The following is a 17703-nucleotide window of genomic DNA, read 5'->3' as shown; positions in this document are numbered from 1 at the left end:
ATCCTACATTTTACGAAAATTTATCATTGCAGAAATCCTTCAATCAGCTTTTTGCCGTACATTTTATCCTTTTTCTTTTTCAACATCGCCATCCGCTGCTCGGCCTGTTTACGGATTCGATTCAACAAATAAGCATGAGGTTTTATAACGTTTTGAAAATCTTCATACGACAGACGATAAATTTCACAAGGCTCCAGGGCGATCACATTAGCGGTCCTTTGCTGATTACGCTTGATCAGAGATATCTCCCCAAAGTACGCACCATCCGTCAGATGTCCCAGCTCCTTCCCATTCATCGCATAAACTGCCACCGTTCCCATTGCCAGGAAGTACATCGAATCACCATAACTCCCAGCCGCAATAATCACATCATCCTGTAGATAAACCTCCAACCGCAAACAGTTCACTATGTCCGTCAGTATGAAGTAGGGAAGATTTTTAAACAAATCCACACTCGCCACTAGATGACGACACGTTTCCATCCGTATGCTGCTGCGCAGATTCTGCGGAAACAGTCCCATGATCATCTCCTCGTCGAAATACCGGGTACGGAATCGTGTTGCAAAATTAGTCCTTAGCTTCTTTTGCAACGCATCGCTCAGATGCTTGTTGTAGGCAAAAGCGTTGAGGTTGGCCATAAACTTATCGTACTGATCGGTCGCCATTTCGGGAGAGTCAAAGAACCGGCACAACACCACGGGAACGTAGTTGAACCAGAGCCAGCCGAGAAACATGACCAGCATCATGACCCAGTGGTACACGAAATGTTGCTCAATGTCCTTTTTTTCACTCGATGCCATACCGACCCGCAGCGTGACCATCATGCTCCGGAAGTACCGAAACGTTGTGGATGCGTTCGATTCGTAGTCGCTTAACCGTAGCCGAACGAAAGGATTGGTGACGTTTTGCAATGCCTCCGATACGTTTGGATGTTGCATTTGGGTTCGCATCACGTTTAGAAGCCTTTCTTCGTCGAAGGAACGGGTGGACGGGTTCGCTTGCAGTAGAATCGGTATAACGTAACCAAGGCAAGTGGTCCAATGCAGCACGTACAGTGTGTTCATGATCACCTGCACAATGCGCGTCTTGCTCTCGGGTAGCTTAAGTGACCGTGGTATAACGTTGAAGTATCTATTACTATCTCGAAAGCGTGCAATATGGCTCAAATACAAAAACGTCACAAAACCCAGGCAAGTTTCAGCTCCCGCTTCATAAATCAATGTATCAAACACTTCTAGCAACAATATGTATGGTATAAATAGAAAGAGATCGTACATCAGCCGAAAAGGTCGTAGACGGTTGAAGAAGATCTTCCTTGGTTCCAGCACAATTTCGTTCGTTTCGAAAACTACAAATCCGGTACAGAATGTCAATGCAAACTCAGCTACTAGAATCAAACACAGGACCAGATCTGCGTACTCCACCATATGCCGCGTGGGATGAGACTCAAATGCAAGGAAGCTGAAAGCGAATGGTAGTAACATCAGATGCAGGTTCATGACGAAGAAAACGATCACATCGCTGTACAGCCGGAGCAAGCTAAACGGATGTACTATGTACGATGGATAGGAACGCAACAGTCGTTCGTTTTCCTTGACGATCTGAAACGAACTTTTCAGATGCTTCTCTGTCGATGGGTGTTTTCCGGATGCGAGTCGTAGCCTTTGCAAGGCGCGTAACAACTTCATGTACCTTGGAAGGGCACGATCTTCAGCTTGTGAAATACGCGTCTCTTCAATCGTGCAAATGTGCCGGTTTTCTTTCAACCTTTGTCTCATTTTCGATTATTTTTTTCGTGGTGGTTTTAGGGTACGATAGGAACGATGTTTCCACACGATTTAGAACTTGATAGGAGACGGCGCATACTTTGATTGTATTGTATGAAAATATTTTATCAAGGGGTTACTTTGATTAAGGGAGCTTTTAGATAAATGAAACTATTTTCTTATGCCTTTTTTTGAAAAATGAATTCAAAACTGCTTGCTACACTAATAGTAACAAAGAAAATAGCGGTGTAAATATATTTTCTAAAAGGACTATTACCTGGAAAAATTACTTGAAAACATTTCTTTTCATCTGGCAACACTGCTTGGCTCGCCCCATAGAACATTCTTCTACACTTTGCGGTTGATTCTTTCTCTCCATCGGAATGTCCCCTAGCTCGGTCCGTTATTTTATCATGCAAAACAAAGAGCAAACGACCAAGAAAGAGACAGAATGAAAGATTCTCGGGAAAGTTTGAGTGGGTGTGTTTGATAGTTGTGTGCGTGAATAAACGCGTAGAATGAGGGAGAAGAAGAACCGCTAAAGGAGCAACAGCAATAGCAGGCTGCTTTCTCTTTCTTTCGCACGGCGGTGTGGTTCACACTCAGCTAAACAATTCGCTGCCCCGCTTAGTGTGTGCGTGAAGGGTACCGATCTTTCAGAGTAGCGTATTGTCGCGAATGAGGCCAAACGAAGAGCATGAACCTTGCTACAGTGCACTCTGGGCTAATGTTTCTAAGCTCTTACAGGAAACTATTGCTTTATTTTGATATTTATTCAGCTGAAATGTTTCATGCACAAATGTGAAATGGAAATTGTTTTCTATTTTATGCATAAACTATTGTGTGGAAAATAATCTTTTGTCGAGTGATATACATAGTCCTCCCCCACTGTGCGGTACAATTCCGCTCAGAGAGAGATAGGGCTCAGGACGGTTGTCGGAGCGAGACAGAATGCTTACGTGCGGTAAACGTTCGGAGTGCTGGCGTAAGCCTTTAACGCACACTCGCCTGCGCTTATTTCGATCTGAACCTTGCGCTGAGTCGGTTGTACGTGCGGTCCGTTGTTGTAAGCCTACTTGGCAAGAATTTGAAGAACAGGTAAAAATAAGTGACTTTCCGAGACGATAGCACAAACAGTGATCAATCGGGGCGTGTTGACTAGCAAGTGTTGTGCACCGGAGGAGAATAAAAAAACCTGAAATCGACTAAATTGGCACTTTTCATACAGTGAAGCGTCAGCAATGATGTGATTGTGCCTCGCGGTTTCTTCGTTTTCTCTCATTCTTTAAAGCAAACAAAACAACTTCCAACGAAAAAAAAAACACTGCTGCGGCGCGACACTTTGACGTTTCCTTTTGACACACTTTTGTGTGTCGCGATCAAGTGCGTCTCGCAAGAAAGCCTGTTTTCTTCAACGAGAAGGAAAAAAAGTGATCATTACGCCTATCTCTCGGTATGGAGTGTAAAGTCGGTAGTAGTAGTGTGGTGTTTGTTTTTTTTACACTGTTGTACGACCCACGGAGCGAGCGCGCACCCCGCAAACACAGGCTTAAAAATACAAATAAAAAGTTAAACATTTCATACGGAACGAACGAAAGAGATAGCAACATAGGCATGAACCAAAAAAGAAGAGTAGGAAAGACCGATAAAAGAATTGTGTGTTGTTGATCCGCCGTGATTTGTGTGAAATTTGTAACTGTGTTTTAAAACGTTTTCTCCTACTTTTTGAGAAGCATTTTCCCATCAAACGAGGCGCTTTTTGTTACGCGACAGAAAAGAAAATGTACTTTCTTTCGGAAGGGAGAGACTATATCAGTGGAATTCTTCAGACAAAACCTCCGTTTTTTGCTTTCTCTTTCATGCCGTGACGAACGATTTCTTGATGGAAATGCACGCACGACAAACACCTCAGGGAATGTCCAAGAATACCACAAGAAACTCTAGAAATTCTAGTATCGCTAAAACAAACTGCGAGTGAAAATTCGCTTCGTTGTGTGTTGTTCTTGCTAGTGATTCTCGCGCGAGTCAGCCATTAAGCGGCGCTATGTTGGTGTTTGTGTGCGTGCGGGTAGGGAGTGTTGTTTTGTGTGGCTGTGTTGCAGATCACCGCCCCAGCATCTTGAGAGTTGTGTTGTAGGCGTGAGAAAATTTGTAACAAAACGTGTAAAAGAAGCAAAAATCACAAGAAATTGTTTGATTTCCATGTTTAAAGATAGGTTTTTTCTATTCTTCACGATCGTACACGAACCAAAGCTCATTTAATTTTATGCCTTTTTATTTACTTTCTCAATCTGCTGACTCGCAGCCAAATAGCGTAGATAGGTGATAAACAAACAAAAGAAGCAAACAAAAAACAGGTGTAATGAGGCAAACTGTCACACGTACACTTTTGAATTGAGCGAATTATTAACATTCAAAAAATAGGAAAAAAACCTTTATTTTTTTTCTTACTGTGAATGTATGATAGAAGCCACGATTTCTGGATCGTAAAGCTTGTTTTGTGACATTTGCACGTTTATTTTGTGTGTTTATAAAACACGCATACATAGCACGGAAAAACTTGTTGACATTTCTACGTTCAAAAAAAAAAACGAAAGTAGCACGAAAAACGATCACACCGCGTTAAAGAGAAAGCAAAAATAGCTGATAAATGAGTTTTAGTGAAAAGAACAACAAAAAAAAACAACTCCAGGAAATGGACGATCATCGCAATTACTCTCTTTCGAGATGCGTGTTCGATTCATCGATCGTCACAGGTGATCGGCAAGTGTATCGATGAAACTCGATCGATGAAGGTGACGTGAATGATAACTGGCCAGAGTGTGCCATAGAATTGTGTGTTTTGTGATTATTTGTATGTTTTGAATTGCTTTATTGTGGTGGATTTAATGTGCGTGTGCTAAAAAAGTTTTGTCTTCCTTTCTCCTACATCTTCAAGGTACAAAAAGTGCGTGCATGCATCACAATAGAAGAGTTTGTGAGTGTTTTATTGTGTTGGGTCCACGTCCACAGAGGCGATATTTGGGCCTGTTAGAAGAAAGCTAAATTAAGTGTCGACGGTAGTGGTTCAAACTAATCCAGTGTCGAAATAGAGAGAGGTGCATAAACAATGCTGATACGTTGTTAGCCAGAAGAGTCCTAAGACACCCGACAGCACCCCCGCGAGAGTGCGTGTGGTTGATGTGATTTAATCTGACGCTAGTAAAGTGAATTCTGCACCCAGTACACCGGTACTGTGGATAAAACGCGTACTTCAACGAGAGCGTGTGTGTGTGTGAGTGCGCGTATTTGTTACGGCACTTTGAGAATATATAAAAAATAATACCGGAACGGTACAGCTTCTCCCATGAATCAACAACACAATCATCATCACATCATGAACTCGTACGGTGCCAGCACTGAAAACAGTGGCCCGAACCAGCAGTCGACACAAAGCATTGCCGACTATCTGGCACAGCTACTGAAGGACCGCAAACAGTTGGCCGCCTTCCCGAACGTGTTCCTACACATGGAGCGGCTGCTCGATGAGGAAATAGCGAAGGTGCGTGCCTCACTGTTCCACATCAACGGTGTGACGAAGGAACCGCTGCAGCTACCCGAACCGGAGGGCGAATCGATCACCATGAACGAGAAGGTGTACGTCCCGGTGAAGGAGTATCCGGACTTTAACTTCGTCGGGCGCATACTTGGCCCACGCGGCATGACCGCCAAGCAGCTGGAACAGGAAACGGGCTGCAAGATTATGGTCCGAGGGAAGGGTTCGATGCGGGACAAGAAAAAGGAGGACGCAAACCGGGGCAAACCGAACTGGGAGCACCTGTCGGACGATCTGCACGTGCTGATCACCGTGGAGGACACGGAAAATCGAGCCTCGATCAAGCTGAAGCGTGCGCTGGACGAGGTGAAAAAGTTGCTCGTACCGCACGCCGAAGGCGAGGACGAGCTCAAGAAACGGCAGCTAATGGAGCTGGCCATCATCAACGGTACGTACCGGGATTCGACCACCAAAGTAGCGCCGGCGGACAATACCTTCAACTTCGACCCGCAACAGTACACCGACGAACGGTGGAAGATGGCAGCGGCAGCGGCAGCAGCCGATTCGCGCATGCTCAACCAGGCGACACTGGCCAACTTGGCAGCGGCTAACTCATTAGCTGGCCGTACCGCACCGAACCCGCTCGGGGCACCGATCATCCTATCGCCCCGCATCACCGTCCCGACAACCGCTGCCAGCCTCATACCCGGGTCGGGGCCACCGCCCACGATCGATCACACGACCGGACTGATCTACGCCTCACCCTACACGGACTACAGCTATGCGCTGGCGGCCGCCGGCAATCCGCTCCTCGCCGAGTACCCCGAACACAGCGTAGGTGCAATCAAAAATCCAAGAAGACAATATGCGTCTCGCGATCATCCTTACTAAAAACAAACCCCTCGATAAAACAAAAACAAATCAACAAACAACAAAATAGCAAAATAGCGTGTTGCAAAATCACAAAAAAAACTACAATAATTTTAGTATGCAAATAAGCGCAAAAATCCAACAACAAAAACGCCTTGCAAAAACAAAAACAGTGCAACAGCATTCTACTACTACAAGCAACAACAATTCACCCCTTTTTTGTTATTGGCAATACTACCCGGGCGGTGGGGCAATAATTTATCTAATATGACAAGTATCTATAAATAATTTTTCTTTTATATTAATTTACATTTCACGCCACCCACCCCACACTTACACTCAAACACACACCCACACAAACACTCTCCCTAAACTTATATTTGTTTAGTTTTTTTTGCTCTATCTCCACTACTGTTGTTTCGAATAATATTCATACAAAAAAAAATAATACTATTAATAACAATCTTTAGTTATAATAATACTGCATACTGCATACACACCAATAACGCCAAGGATAGCGCAATCTGCTGGATGAGAAAGCAAAGCACAATTATCTCAAACCACTAGTTTTTGTCGATTAACGCATTAAAATGTCGTATAATAATGTCATATAGTGTCGGATAATGGGGAGCAAATTCATCTTCGTTCTGGTTTATTTTCTTTTTTCTTATTACTTTAAATCTTATTTCGAGAAAAGAAAAAAAAACAACATTTACAAGAGATTCGTTTAGTAGGGATACATTTTAACCTACGTTAGACATTACTTAATCCGTTTATTTTCTACTCATTTACCTACTTTAATTAAAATGTGTTGTTTTTATCTCAACCCCTTTAATGAACCTAGTGCAACATTAGATCTGAGCGCAATTAAAGTCGCATGAACAGTGAACAAGAGATAGCAATAGAATGAAACATTAAAATAATGCGTAGACGTGCTGTACCATAAGAGGCGGGAAACGGTGCGTACACTAATCCGTCGATAGGTATTAGTATTAAGAGGAGAAGAGGCAAACAAAAAAGGAGGAAAGCATATTGTCATGTGCTATGCAAATTGTGCGCAATAACAATAACATAACTGAATTTAGTTAATTGTTAACGATACACGATATTGTGTATTGGGCGAAAACACCATGTATTTACACTATCCAAAATAGAACTAAAAGGACACAGAAACGATTAACTCTTGCACAATACTACTAAATGTCAGCTGAACTTTAGCAATTTACTGCAGTTCTTATCGCTACCACAACCACTACTCACTACGCATTGTAACAACTACTTTTGTTTCCTTCCACCGTTCCTCCCTCCTTACTCTGTCTCCCAAGTGTTCCTTATCCATTTATTTTAATGCAAAACTAGTACAGCAGAAAAAAAGTTGTACGTGCATACACACATCGTGTCCCATTGCACATCCTGAGGGAACGTTTTGGAAGGCAATGTACGTGCTAACCGAATGTGTAACAGATACTACTTATACCACCGTAACGTAACGCGTAACGCGTGCTATAAAGAATGTCATGCTGTAAAGTCTCGCACGCACGGTCGATCATCTTCTGTACAAACGACAAGAAATTGCTTTTTGTTACCTAAACTTCGAGCACTTCATTTCATGGCTAGAAAGGATTATGATCCGGCCAGGGAAACAAGGGTTATGGGATGCATAATAACTTTTCGTATGTCATTGGCATATCATCTGGGTTTGTTTTTGTTCCCGTGAAACAACTGCAGTTGATACTAAAAATTAAGCATCACGCACCCACAGTGTATTGATGCGTTGCCGAATTCTCGAATCATACCGTCGTTCTCCTCTTCACACAATAATGCTCCAAAACCGACAATGTATCATTCATCTGATTAACTCCCGCAGTACTCTGCCTGTGCTCTCTCTCTCTTCTTTTCTCTCGCTTCCATTTCAATTTTTACCTACTACCAGCTTTAGCACTGATATTTTAACCGAACAAACCAATGCACACAAAAACCCCAAGGATAAGATAGAAAGCTTTCGGTCTAATAATGCATAATCTCACTTATTTTGTTCGTTAACACAACCCCAAACAACATGATGAGTTACTAGTCGTTATGTTAGGTATTGAAACTAGTTTAACACTAAAATAATTAACGATCTTTAACCGGTCCGATCCCCCGATATGTTTGTGATTAATATGATCGATTTTATTCGCCAAAAACGAAAACTGAAACAGTTCGCCAAGCAGTTGGCCGATCATGTTTTGTTACTGTTTTTTTTTCTCTGCGTCATCTATATACTCATGTGCCAAAGTATTATTAAACCTGATGGTCCGAAGTGAACAGGAACGAGAGACGGAAAAGACAGGGAAAGAGTGGGCGAGATGTGGAGGAGAGATGAGGGAGGTTGAAGGTTTGTTTCAAAATTTGTCTTCCGGCGAAGCGATGCAACCCACCACAGCCAAAAATCACAGTCATGAGATCACTTTTGATCACATCGATACGATCTTCCAGAGATCAGTCGGTTTCCGCTACGGGGGTTTGGTTTTTAATGCATATATACTGCGGATGTGCGTTGCTGCTTTGATGCATGTGGGTAGATATGGAAGGAAACGAGAGCATAATACTCTGCTGTTGGTATTATTAAAGGGTAGAACTGCATATTGGTAGTGTGACCGCCGGGGATCTTAATCGGATGAATGGTTCTGTTGATTCTAAATCAGAAAAAGTACAAAGAACAGTTTTACAACGTGGAGGATGGATTAATGAAACACGATGACGACGAGATTCTGGAACGTCGGGTTCAGATTAAGCGTTCTTGAAACCTCAGCTATTCGAATGATTCTTTAAAAGTGCACGAATTTTTGTTTGTAATAATATCGGTCAAATGAGGTGGTTTCGTGGTGACCACCGTAATGTTAATCCCCCGTACGCAGTACTGAATATCTACGAGATACGAATAGCTCCGAGTATATAAAAGCAATGAAAGACCTCTTGTGGGTGTTGTTATGCCGCTAGAGTGGAAGAGGAATACCGTTGAAGTAGTACAGTCGGTAATAGGCGACGCAACAACACGTCGGAATCTGAGTTAAAATCTCGACCTTATCATGTCACCATAAACGAAGGGGATTCAAACTGATCTGATCAGTGGTAGAGCAAAATAGGAATAAGAATCGATCAACCATACAGGATCGTTTTATCCAGAATAAGATTCCTCTTTACGAGATTTTTGACGCATTTGTGAGCATAATTTGTGGTGCCATCGTCACGAAAAAGCGCAGCATTAAAGCTAGTTTAGACGACGCATTATCGCAAGTATATAAAATCAGCTATTAATCGATCAAGATAATAGAAAATCTCATATCCAATATTATTTTCGACATATTATGCAAGATAGATTATGCTTCGTCTAAACTACAGCATCTTTTACAAAATAGAATAGAAAATCATTATTTAACCTGTCCCAGAAACAAACACGCACGCGCATAATGGAAATACTATTTTTAAGTGCTTCCTTTTTTATATCATGCTAAGGTTGTAAGTTGCACTGATGCAATTTTAATGCTTCTTCCTCACACAAGGTGAACATATATCAGGCGGGAATGGCGCATTAAAGAAACAAAGTTTCTTGACAAAATCGTATGCTTCCATCCCTTTCCCGGCCAATCGATTTTAAGACAGTGTGTTGTTTTCTTTATATAAAGGCAATCAATCGCTTCCGTTATATCACTTTGGCGTATTATATGTGTGCACGCTCAGCTATATAAAGCCATCGTGATTGTGGTGCGCGAATTTTATCAATATCGCAATATATCTTTTATGATGAAATAGTTGGAATATCGCTGTACTGAGGCGGAATCGGTTGAGCATGAAATCAAAAAAATTTGATTTCGATTGCGAAAAGTGTTTCATCAACCTTTATTAAGTAAGCACGTCGTATTGTTTAGTGTGTTTTCTTACTATTTTTAATCGAACCATTTTGAAGCAATCTCAGCTATAGAACCGTCTTCTGATCACAAGTGAAAGTAGGTGGAGTAACGACTACTGTTAGTGTTTTGTAGCCGGTGGGCAAATTGAAGTTTTATAAATGAAAATTTATGTCACGGGATACGTAGAATCACAAATAGGATACTTAGTGAAAACAACTGTATTAAATTATAATGCAATCAAACGTATAAAGTACCACGCGAAATTATTCGTCTAAGGGAGGCTTGACAGTGAAATTAATATTTGGAGTTAAAAAAAATGCCTTGAATTGATTAGCAAATAGTGCTAAGTAGTGTGTGCAGTTGAGATCAAAATGCGTAACCTTTATCAAGAAATCTCTTCTACAAACCCTCCGTAGCTAAGCTCCGTACGGTAATGCTAGTTTTTATAACCACTAATTTTATTTGTAGCCCTTAACAAACTATTTCTAACAAATACAATACACACAGACACCATCGTGGCTAATACCGTGTGGTTGGCGGTATATTTTCATCTCGAATTGATTAGCGAAACAGTAAACCAACAAATTGATTAAAAATGATAATCATTTAGAGCAACAATTTAACTATAAAAAATAGCAACACTATTTAGGAATATAAGTAAGCACCATACGATTACTGTTTGCAATTACTCCATCGCTTGAATTATGTTCTTTTAATTGTGAAGAAAACAGCGAAACATTTCTTTTACACTTCGTAAATTGGCAATGGCAATGGTAAAATCGTTGTTAAACCATGTAACAGCAGAAAGCAAAATACAAATAACCACACTGTAAACAAAGTACTACTGATACTGCTAACAGAAAACAATGTATAGCGAACTGATTAATACCAGCGTTGCGTTGAAATTAAAACTGCGCTAAAATGTTAACCGATCAATAACGAAACCAACGCACACAGAAAATTCGAAAATTCGCTCTTAACCTAGCACATGGAAGAGAAACTAGGAAAATGTTAACAATCATATCTCACTGACCCCGGACATGCAATAATAACACCAATATGTGCATAGGATATGTTTAATAGCTAGCAGTGTATTACGCAAAAACACCTTACAACTAAATTGCTCACCCGCATTTCCACAAACAATGTGTGTGTGGAATTTGTGCCTCTAACCGGTTGGTGGTATGAATACGAAAACATTAATACTGCTTTTTTTATAATATGGCCGCAAACAGCATCAGGATAACTGCAGTCTATAACCACTACTCCCTTCTGGTCTGGTAACAAAACAACAACAAAAATGGATGAGGTAAACCATTTACTACAGCAAGAAATAATAAAACTGATAATAAAGCTTAATATTGCACTACTATATTAATCATCTACTTCTACTTTTAATACTATTTTAGCTACTTCTACTACTAGCAACAATAAAACTACTCCTCTCCCCCCTCCCCCTGCAACTACTATCCACTACTACCATCCGTTTAATCAAAACAATTATTAATAAAGCATTATTTGCTGGCAAAACTTTAACCGGAACAGTTTTGGTTAGTTATCTTTCCCCCACCATTCCGCATCCATCACACCCTCCTAATAATAATCCGATCGCTCTCATGACTGTGCAAATAATTAATATGTGTATCCTAACCAAGTGCGCGAAGACGAAGCAGCAAGGAAAGGCAAAATTAAAATGCTATGTAAATGTATCTTCTCACATTAAAAACTGAATAATTTGCTGCTTCCAACCTTCTTCCCTATTCTGCCTAACATCCCTTAAGTTTCCGTAATTCCGAATCCCAATCCTTTCCCGAAACTTAACATTAGTCTGAAAGAAATGTAACCCATGGTTTGTGAAAAAAAACCCATTCTTGGCCTCCTCAACGTTGCTGATGCGCAATCCATCGGAAAATAATTCAACCATCGATTAACCTCCCACCCACAACAACACACATATGTATCCGGTAAATGAAAAACAAACTGCTCCTTCCTAATCTGCTACCTACTATTACTCTACGCAATCAGCTTCACTTATGTATGTATGGATGGTGGGATGTAATTTTTTTTACAAAATATATTTCTAATAACATCTTTTGCTAACCAAAGCCACATGCTATGGAGGGGTTGTGTGAAAAGATATTGGGTGCTTATATAGAACGATTGTCGCTTTGTATTTTTTTTTGTTAAATGGATGTATCTCTTTGACCGTAAGAATGACGTTTTACACACCGGTGGGAGATAATTGAAATGCGAAGGAAGAAAGGAAATTAAATTTGAAGTTTTTTTTTGTTACACGAACTGACCCCATCTCTCAGAAGGCTGCCCGCAGGTGTATAATAACCTTGACAGCATGATAAGAGAGCAGCAGCACTGGGGCATGCCATTTAAGACTACCGAAGAACACAACATAGGGTGTTGTACCACGACCATTCTTGCTTATCGCTGGGGCACAACGTAAAGAAGAAGCGAACTTATCGGAAGTTATCTTAATTAGCATACACAATATTGTAAGATCATATCTTGCATTTAGGAGCGTAGAGGAGCGAGAACGGCTTTATTCGCTGGTATTCAAGAAAATTTGTCTGTACTGCTGGTTATCTACTCACAAACATATTTATTTTTCAAATTGTCTTCGGACGACAGTTGGTTTTTTGTGCAAAGGCTCTCACTTTCTTGAGTGGTTTTTTCCTTTTTAGTTCCCCATTTGTTGTTTTGGCTATTGGGATCGAAGATCCAGAGACGATCCACGATCTTCGGGTGTATCAGACCGATCGCTTAAGCATTAGATTATTACGACAGCTCCAATCAATTCGTTCAAAGTGCACAACATATGTTCCCCGAATAACAGACGGAAACGATAATTAGCATTACAGTACATCCCGCGACTTTGCGGTATTTGAATTGATCCTTCGTTTCCGAAGAATCGTTGATGTAAAATGATCTCTGTTTAGTGCCTTCTACATCAATCCATCAATTCTTATGGAGAATTGTCAACCTCACATACACGTTAAAGATCCGATTCCAATGAACATGACCGTACGGGCAACGACATAAACGTCGAAACGCAAAACACCGCGTGCTTTCCCTAGAGATGATGATATCGAATGGTCAATTTTATGTGTTGGCTTGAAATCTATTTCATGATTTCTATTGTTTTCTCACATTCGGCCTGTTGGATGGTACCCGCAGAGTGGCATGGTTACAGACAACCGATGAACGATCGTTCGCTCGAGCCTGGGACGTGTGCACAGCAACGAGAGGCAGATCGGGCATGCATCCAAAATAGCTAGAACCATGAAAACCACCACGGTGGTGGCGGTTGCGCTAAATTATTTATAGCCCGTGACACACACCACACCGAGAGGCAGGAGAGCAAACCGCGAACTCGCACCAGTTTGCAGCTTCCACACGCCCTATAATGTGTGTGCATGCTATCGCTGTTTCAACGGAACTTCGAAAGGTATTAAAGAAAAAGGGTAATAAAAAAGGTCATTGGACATATCGTTTGTCTCTTGCGGGTCTCGCCGCGAGTGTTTGCATTGTTGCCGGTCTTTCCGTCGGAAGGGGACACTCGTTGAGTAACAGCGTGGTGTGCTTCCCTTTTCACTGCTCCACAAAACCAGCAATACGAGGTAGTGGTAACTGTCAGGTTTGAAGTCGCATCCGGTTTTTTGGACTAAACGTTCATTTAGGCCACAGCACACCACAGGCCAGCATATCAGCGGGTGCGTACGTCATCGCACTTGAGGTAGAAACACAGGAAATCCACCTACGGATACGGACGGCTTTAGCAAAAAGGAAGCAACAAAAACCCCCCCGTTCAACTACACAAGCGTACCGTGCGCGAATAAAATGCTGAGCAACGCGCATTTTCCACCTGCAATGAATGGGCCGGTAATGAAGAAATATCTAATGGCTTCAGAACATTGGCCGCGGGCCCCCGCGGCACCAGAATTGTGGTGTTGTTGTGAAAAATCCAATTTAAAGTTTGGTGCGCGTTGCTTGCGTTGCGCAATGGCTTCAGATGTTGGCGGTTGAGATGTTGTCCCAAGCACCACAGCAGTTTGGTGAAAACTAATTTCAGGCAGCAACAAAAAAATAAGCCCAATTTTGATGTCATAAAATCGGAGGTTTTTTTGTGGTGGTGAATAATTACTTTTGTGCTGCTGCGGTTAATTTCACGCGGAAGTAATATTCCTCCAAACAGAGTCTTGTAGATGTTTACGGGCCCTTTGCGCAGCTGGATCCGTTGAAGGGCTGATAGTACAACCTTTGCCGCAGTGCGAAAAGACAGCATAAACACGACAGACGACGAGACAGTCACGGCGGTCGATCGTGTGGTGTGGATTGTGTGGCCGACGCACCCACCGCCTAGGGTCAATCGCTTTAATTAAGCACGAAGAAAGGCACATCAGCGTCTCTTTCATCAGCATCCGATCGCGGAATGTGGCAGCAGCAACAAAAAAACACGGCTCGAATAGTAATTGCCGGCCTGATCGCGAATACACACGGTGTTACAGCGAAGACGGTTTAACTGTCATCATCACCGGCAAAGCTGGTGTTCAGCAACGCACGCAGATCACCCAGTCCTTGACCTACGTCGCTGGGCTGTGCATTGCGTACAGCAAAATGTGCGATCTGATTAATGATGTGCTGTTTTGCAAAGAAATTTCTCTACGCCACTGTACGCGCTCGACATGCATCACCCCGTACCGGACCGATCGGTCCGGAAGGCGACATCATAATGATGCAAATACATACGGAAAGGAAAACACATTTACTGCAGCGACGATGTTTTGTTATATGATGTGCATTTCATCGGAAAGTGCACGGTGTGAAGACAACACACTTGCCGTCAACGCTGAGCTGCTCCATTACAACGAACGATTGTTTGATAGTACCCTAGTCGCCAATGTGTGGACTGTTTTGTTTAATGGCACAACTGGTCCCAACTCACGTGTCGTCCATAGCCTCACTTGCCGGTCGGACAGGCACGTTCCATCTGGTTACACATTGTCGATAAGTTTGCTAGGCTAGCGCGCCAAGGAACAGAAAAGGCGGAATCTTAAGCAAACAACAGCATCCATTTGAGCAATGCCTACTTGCGAAAGCTCTCAGAATTCCTGGCCTCTTTGGTTTCTCAGCAGGATGCGGACCACCGCATAGTTTAGAGATGACACATCGTTTATTAGATAACGTCCTTCACTTCTTCAAAAGACACACATGAGTCAATCGATAAGCATCGATTATCCCAAATTGTAGAGAGATAACTTTGGTGAACGTCACCAACGTCCAAAACCAGAGATCTTGAGTCAGATCGTATTCTCCAAAACGGTCTAATGCCCCCCGCATACGTTGCCAAGAGATACTGCGAATGTGAACTGTGCCTGTACCCTCGCGATCCATCGATAACCTTGACAAGTTTGCTGTATGTCACGCGAGTCTCAGACCTACGCCACCGCGTATCGGACACAGTGGCCCGAAAACCATGCGACGCGAAAAGAGTTTTGTCTCCTTGGTTACTGCTGCCACACGCTTGACAGTGTTGCTGCGGCAGAAGTGGCACTCGGGTGAGCTTTTGAAGCGAGAAAAACCGGTCCAACTAATCAGGCACTTCTCTCGCGCACCTTCGCTCTGGGTCGTTCTGGGCGGATCTGAAGGGGAGTATGTTTTCTCACTTTATGTGCGTTCTCCAACTTTCCTGACCGGAATGACGAACGCGTTTGGCGATCGCATATGCTGTTTGTGTTGACCACCGCTCAATAACACCCGCTTCGGCAAAATCTTCTCCACGATCGAGCGTGGAAACAGGAAAGAAGTACGATGGGTATGCAAATATAATGTCGCCCAAAACAAAAAAGGGCAAAGATCGTGCATTTAGCTGTTGAGGGGCCTAGATATGCGAAAACCCGCGCCTGGAATCGATGATACTCTGCGCAAACCATAAACTCCCTCGAGAAGCATATTTTGATTAGCTCTGGATAGTGACCAGTAGGTTGGGGTAGCAAAGAAAAAAAACATCATCATCCCGGATGGAAGCTACATTCTTTGCCCTGTGCGTACGAGCTATAAAGGAATGCAAAATTTCAGTCTCTACGCCGGGATCGGGGTTTGAAGAAACTGTTCGCAATGCTGTTGAAAAGTGGCATACTACGGCTGCAGCTGCTACGCCTCCAACAGATGCTGAAGGGGGGGCGCCTAACACCAGCATCAGTTTGGTTACGCCCTTGCAAACCGGAATCTGGAAGATACATTATCGTAGGTTCATGTGTGTGCGGTATGTGAAACACATTTAAGCAAACAAACTGAACCACATCTACACGGTCGTGGCACTGCCCGCCGAGTGTAACCGATTGCGTCGTCCACCCCTAGGCGCTCGTGAACGACTGTGCAGGCAGGGGAACGGGTAAATAAATAGAAATATTACAGCGCCGATCCATGATGAAAATTGTTCTTCGCGCATCGATGATTGATCGTTTAGGTCTGGTGCACGCGTCTCTGTGAGATGGGAGTTGCCCAGTGCCGTGGAGACATGCATTGACACTCATGCCGTACTAGTGAGGACAGTGTTATTATTCTACGAAGTAGTGGCCTCGATCGAGTGCTTGCAATGCGTGTATCAGAAGGATTCGTAATGCAAAACGTTACAGCTCTGTTCACTCTTTCTCCCTTTAAGTCTCTCTGCTAGTGAAAATATTTTTTCTATTAAAAATAGATCATATTTATTTTATTTAATACTTTTCGATGAGATTGTTCAGTGAATCTCTCGTTTAAATTAACTAGATTTTAACTAATATATATTTACATCACTTCCGTACTATATACTCCTCACGGTGCTCTATTTGTTATATGTTTTTTTTATGTTTTGCATGATCGGAATGATTATTGCCTAGCGCTTCTGGTGCCAAACACCACGTGTACATATAAACGTTTTAAAAAACAGGATACAAACACATATATCTCTTATTTTGAACTTTATTGGCGCTGGTACGAAACGTCGTACCGTCGACCTTTACGTTTAGCCAGTAGGAACACAATCGGTATTAAATGTAATTTTCTGCTTTGTATCCGATATCGAACATAAGTCTGTACAACTTTCTGTACAGCTGTCTGTCTGTACAGCATGACTTTGCTGTGTTTCCGTGTCCTTTTTTTTTTTTTGTACATCCTTCTACCATGTCCTTATACTCACTAATATTCTCAACGCCTAACATCTTCATCACTCAGAAGTTGTTAGAACGATGTGTGTGTCTGTGGTACTCCAATGCCATAAAACAGAAGCGTAGCGAGCAAGCCAGAGATGAGCACATCAAAAAAGGGGTTTTACTAAACCAGCTAGAAACATAGTTGTGATTAATTAATAATCAACATGTAATCTACATCTACAAACACAAATACTCACAAGCATACTCCTAGACGCAACAACACAGCAAGAGCAAACTATGTAGGCCAAGTAAATGAGTCAAAAAACAAAACAAAAATCGATTGTTCTAATATAAAGCGTATATGTAAACTAATCGTCTGCGTAATCGAGATGCCCTCAAACGCTGTAAAATCGCGCGCAACACCGGTAAGGTGACGCAAGCATCAGTAGGATCAGATCTTTCGTTGGATGCTGTAAGCATGCCACATTCTTCAA

General features: G+C 42.3%; 2 protein-coding genes across 2 annotated transcripts; one reads left to right on the top strand and one right to left on the bottom strand.

Annotated features, from left to right (window-relative positions):
* Positions 1 to 23: 23 nt before the first annotated feature.
* On the bottom strand, positions 24 to 1778 carry LOC128715154 (potassium/sodium hyperpolarization-activated cyclic nucleotide-gated channel 3-like). The gene has a single exon (XM_053810035.1). It carries the CDS (start codon positions 1776 to 1778, stop codon positions 24 to 26), a length of 1755 nt encoding a protein of 584 aa, XP_053666010.1.
* A 3334-nt stretch (positions 1779 to 5112) lies between these two features.
* Positions 5113 to 6192, top strand: LOC128710855 (protein held out wings). Its single transcript, XM_053805709.1, has one exon. It carries the CDS (start codon positions 5113 to 5115, stop codon positions 6190 to 6192), a length of 1080 nt encoding a protein of 359 aa, XP_053661684.1.
* Positions 6193 to 17703: the final 11511 nt, after the last annotated feature.

The sequence above is a fragment of the Anopheles marshallii genome, chromosome 3 (genome assembly GCF_943734725.1).
Source record: "Anopheles marshallii chromosome 3, idAnoMarsDA_429_01, whole genome shotgun sequence".
Classification (NCBI taxonomy): domain Eukaryota; kingdom Metazoa; phylum Arthropoda; class Insecta; order Diptera; family Culicidae; genus Anopheles; species Anopheles marshallii.
This window is presented reverse-complemented; position numbering and strand designations above follow the sequence as displayed.

What these genes read in the sequence shown, in the direction of transcription:
- LOC128710855 (XM_053805709.1), top strand. Translation starts at nt 5,113, where the DNA reads ATGAATCAACAACACAATCATCATCACATCATGAACTCGTACGGTGCC.
- LOC128715154 (XM_053810035.1), bottom strand. Translation starts at nt 1,778, where the DNA reads ATGAGACAAAGGTTGAAAGAAAACCGGCACATTTGCACGATTGAAGAG.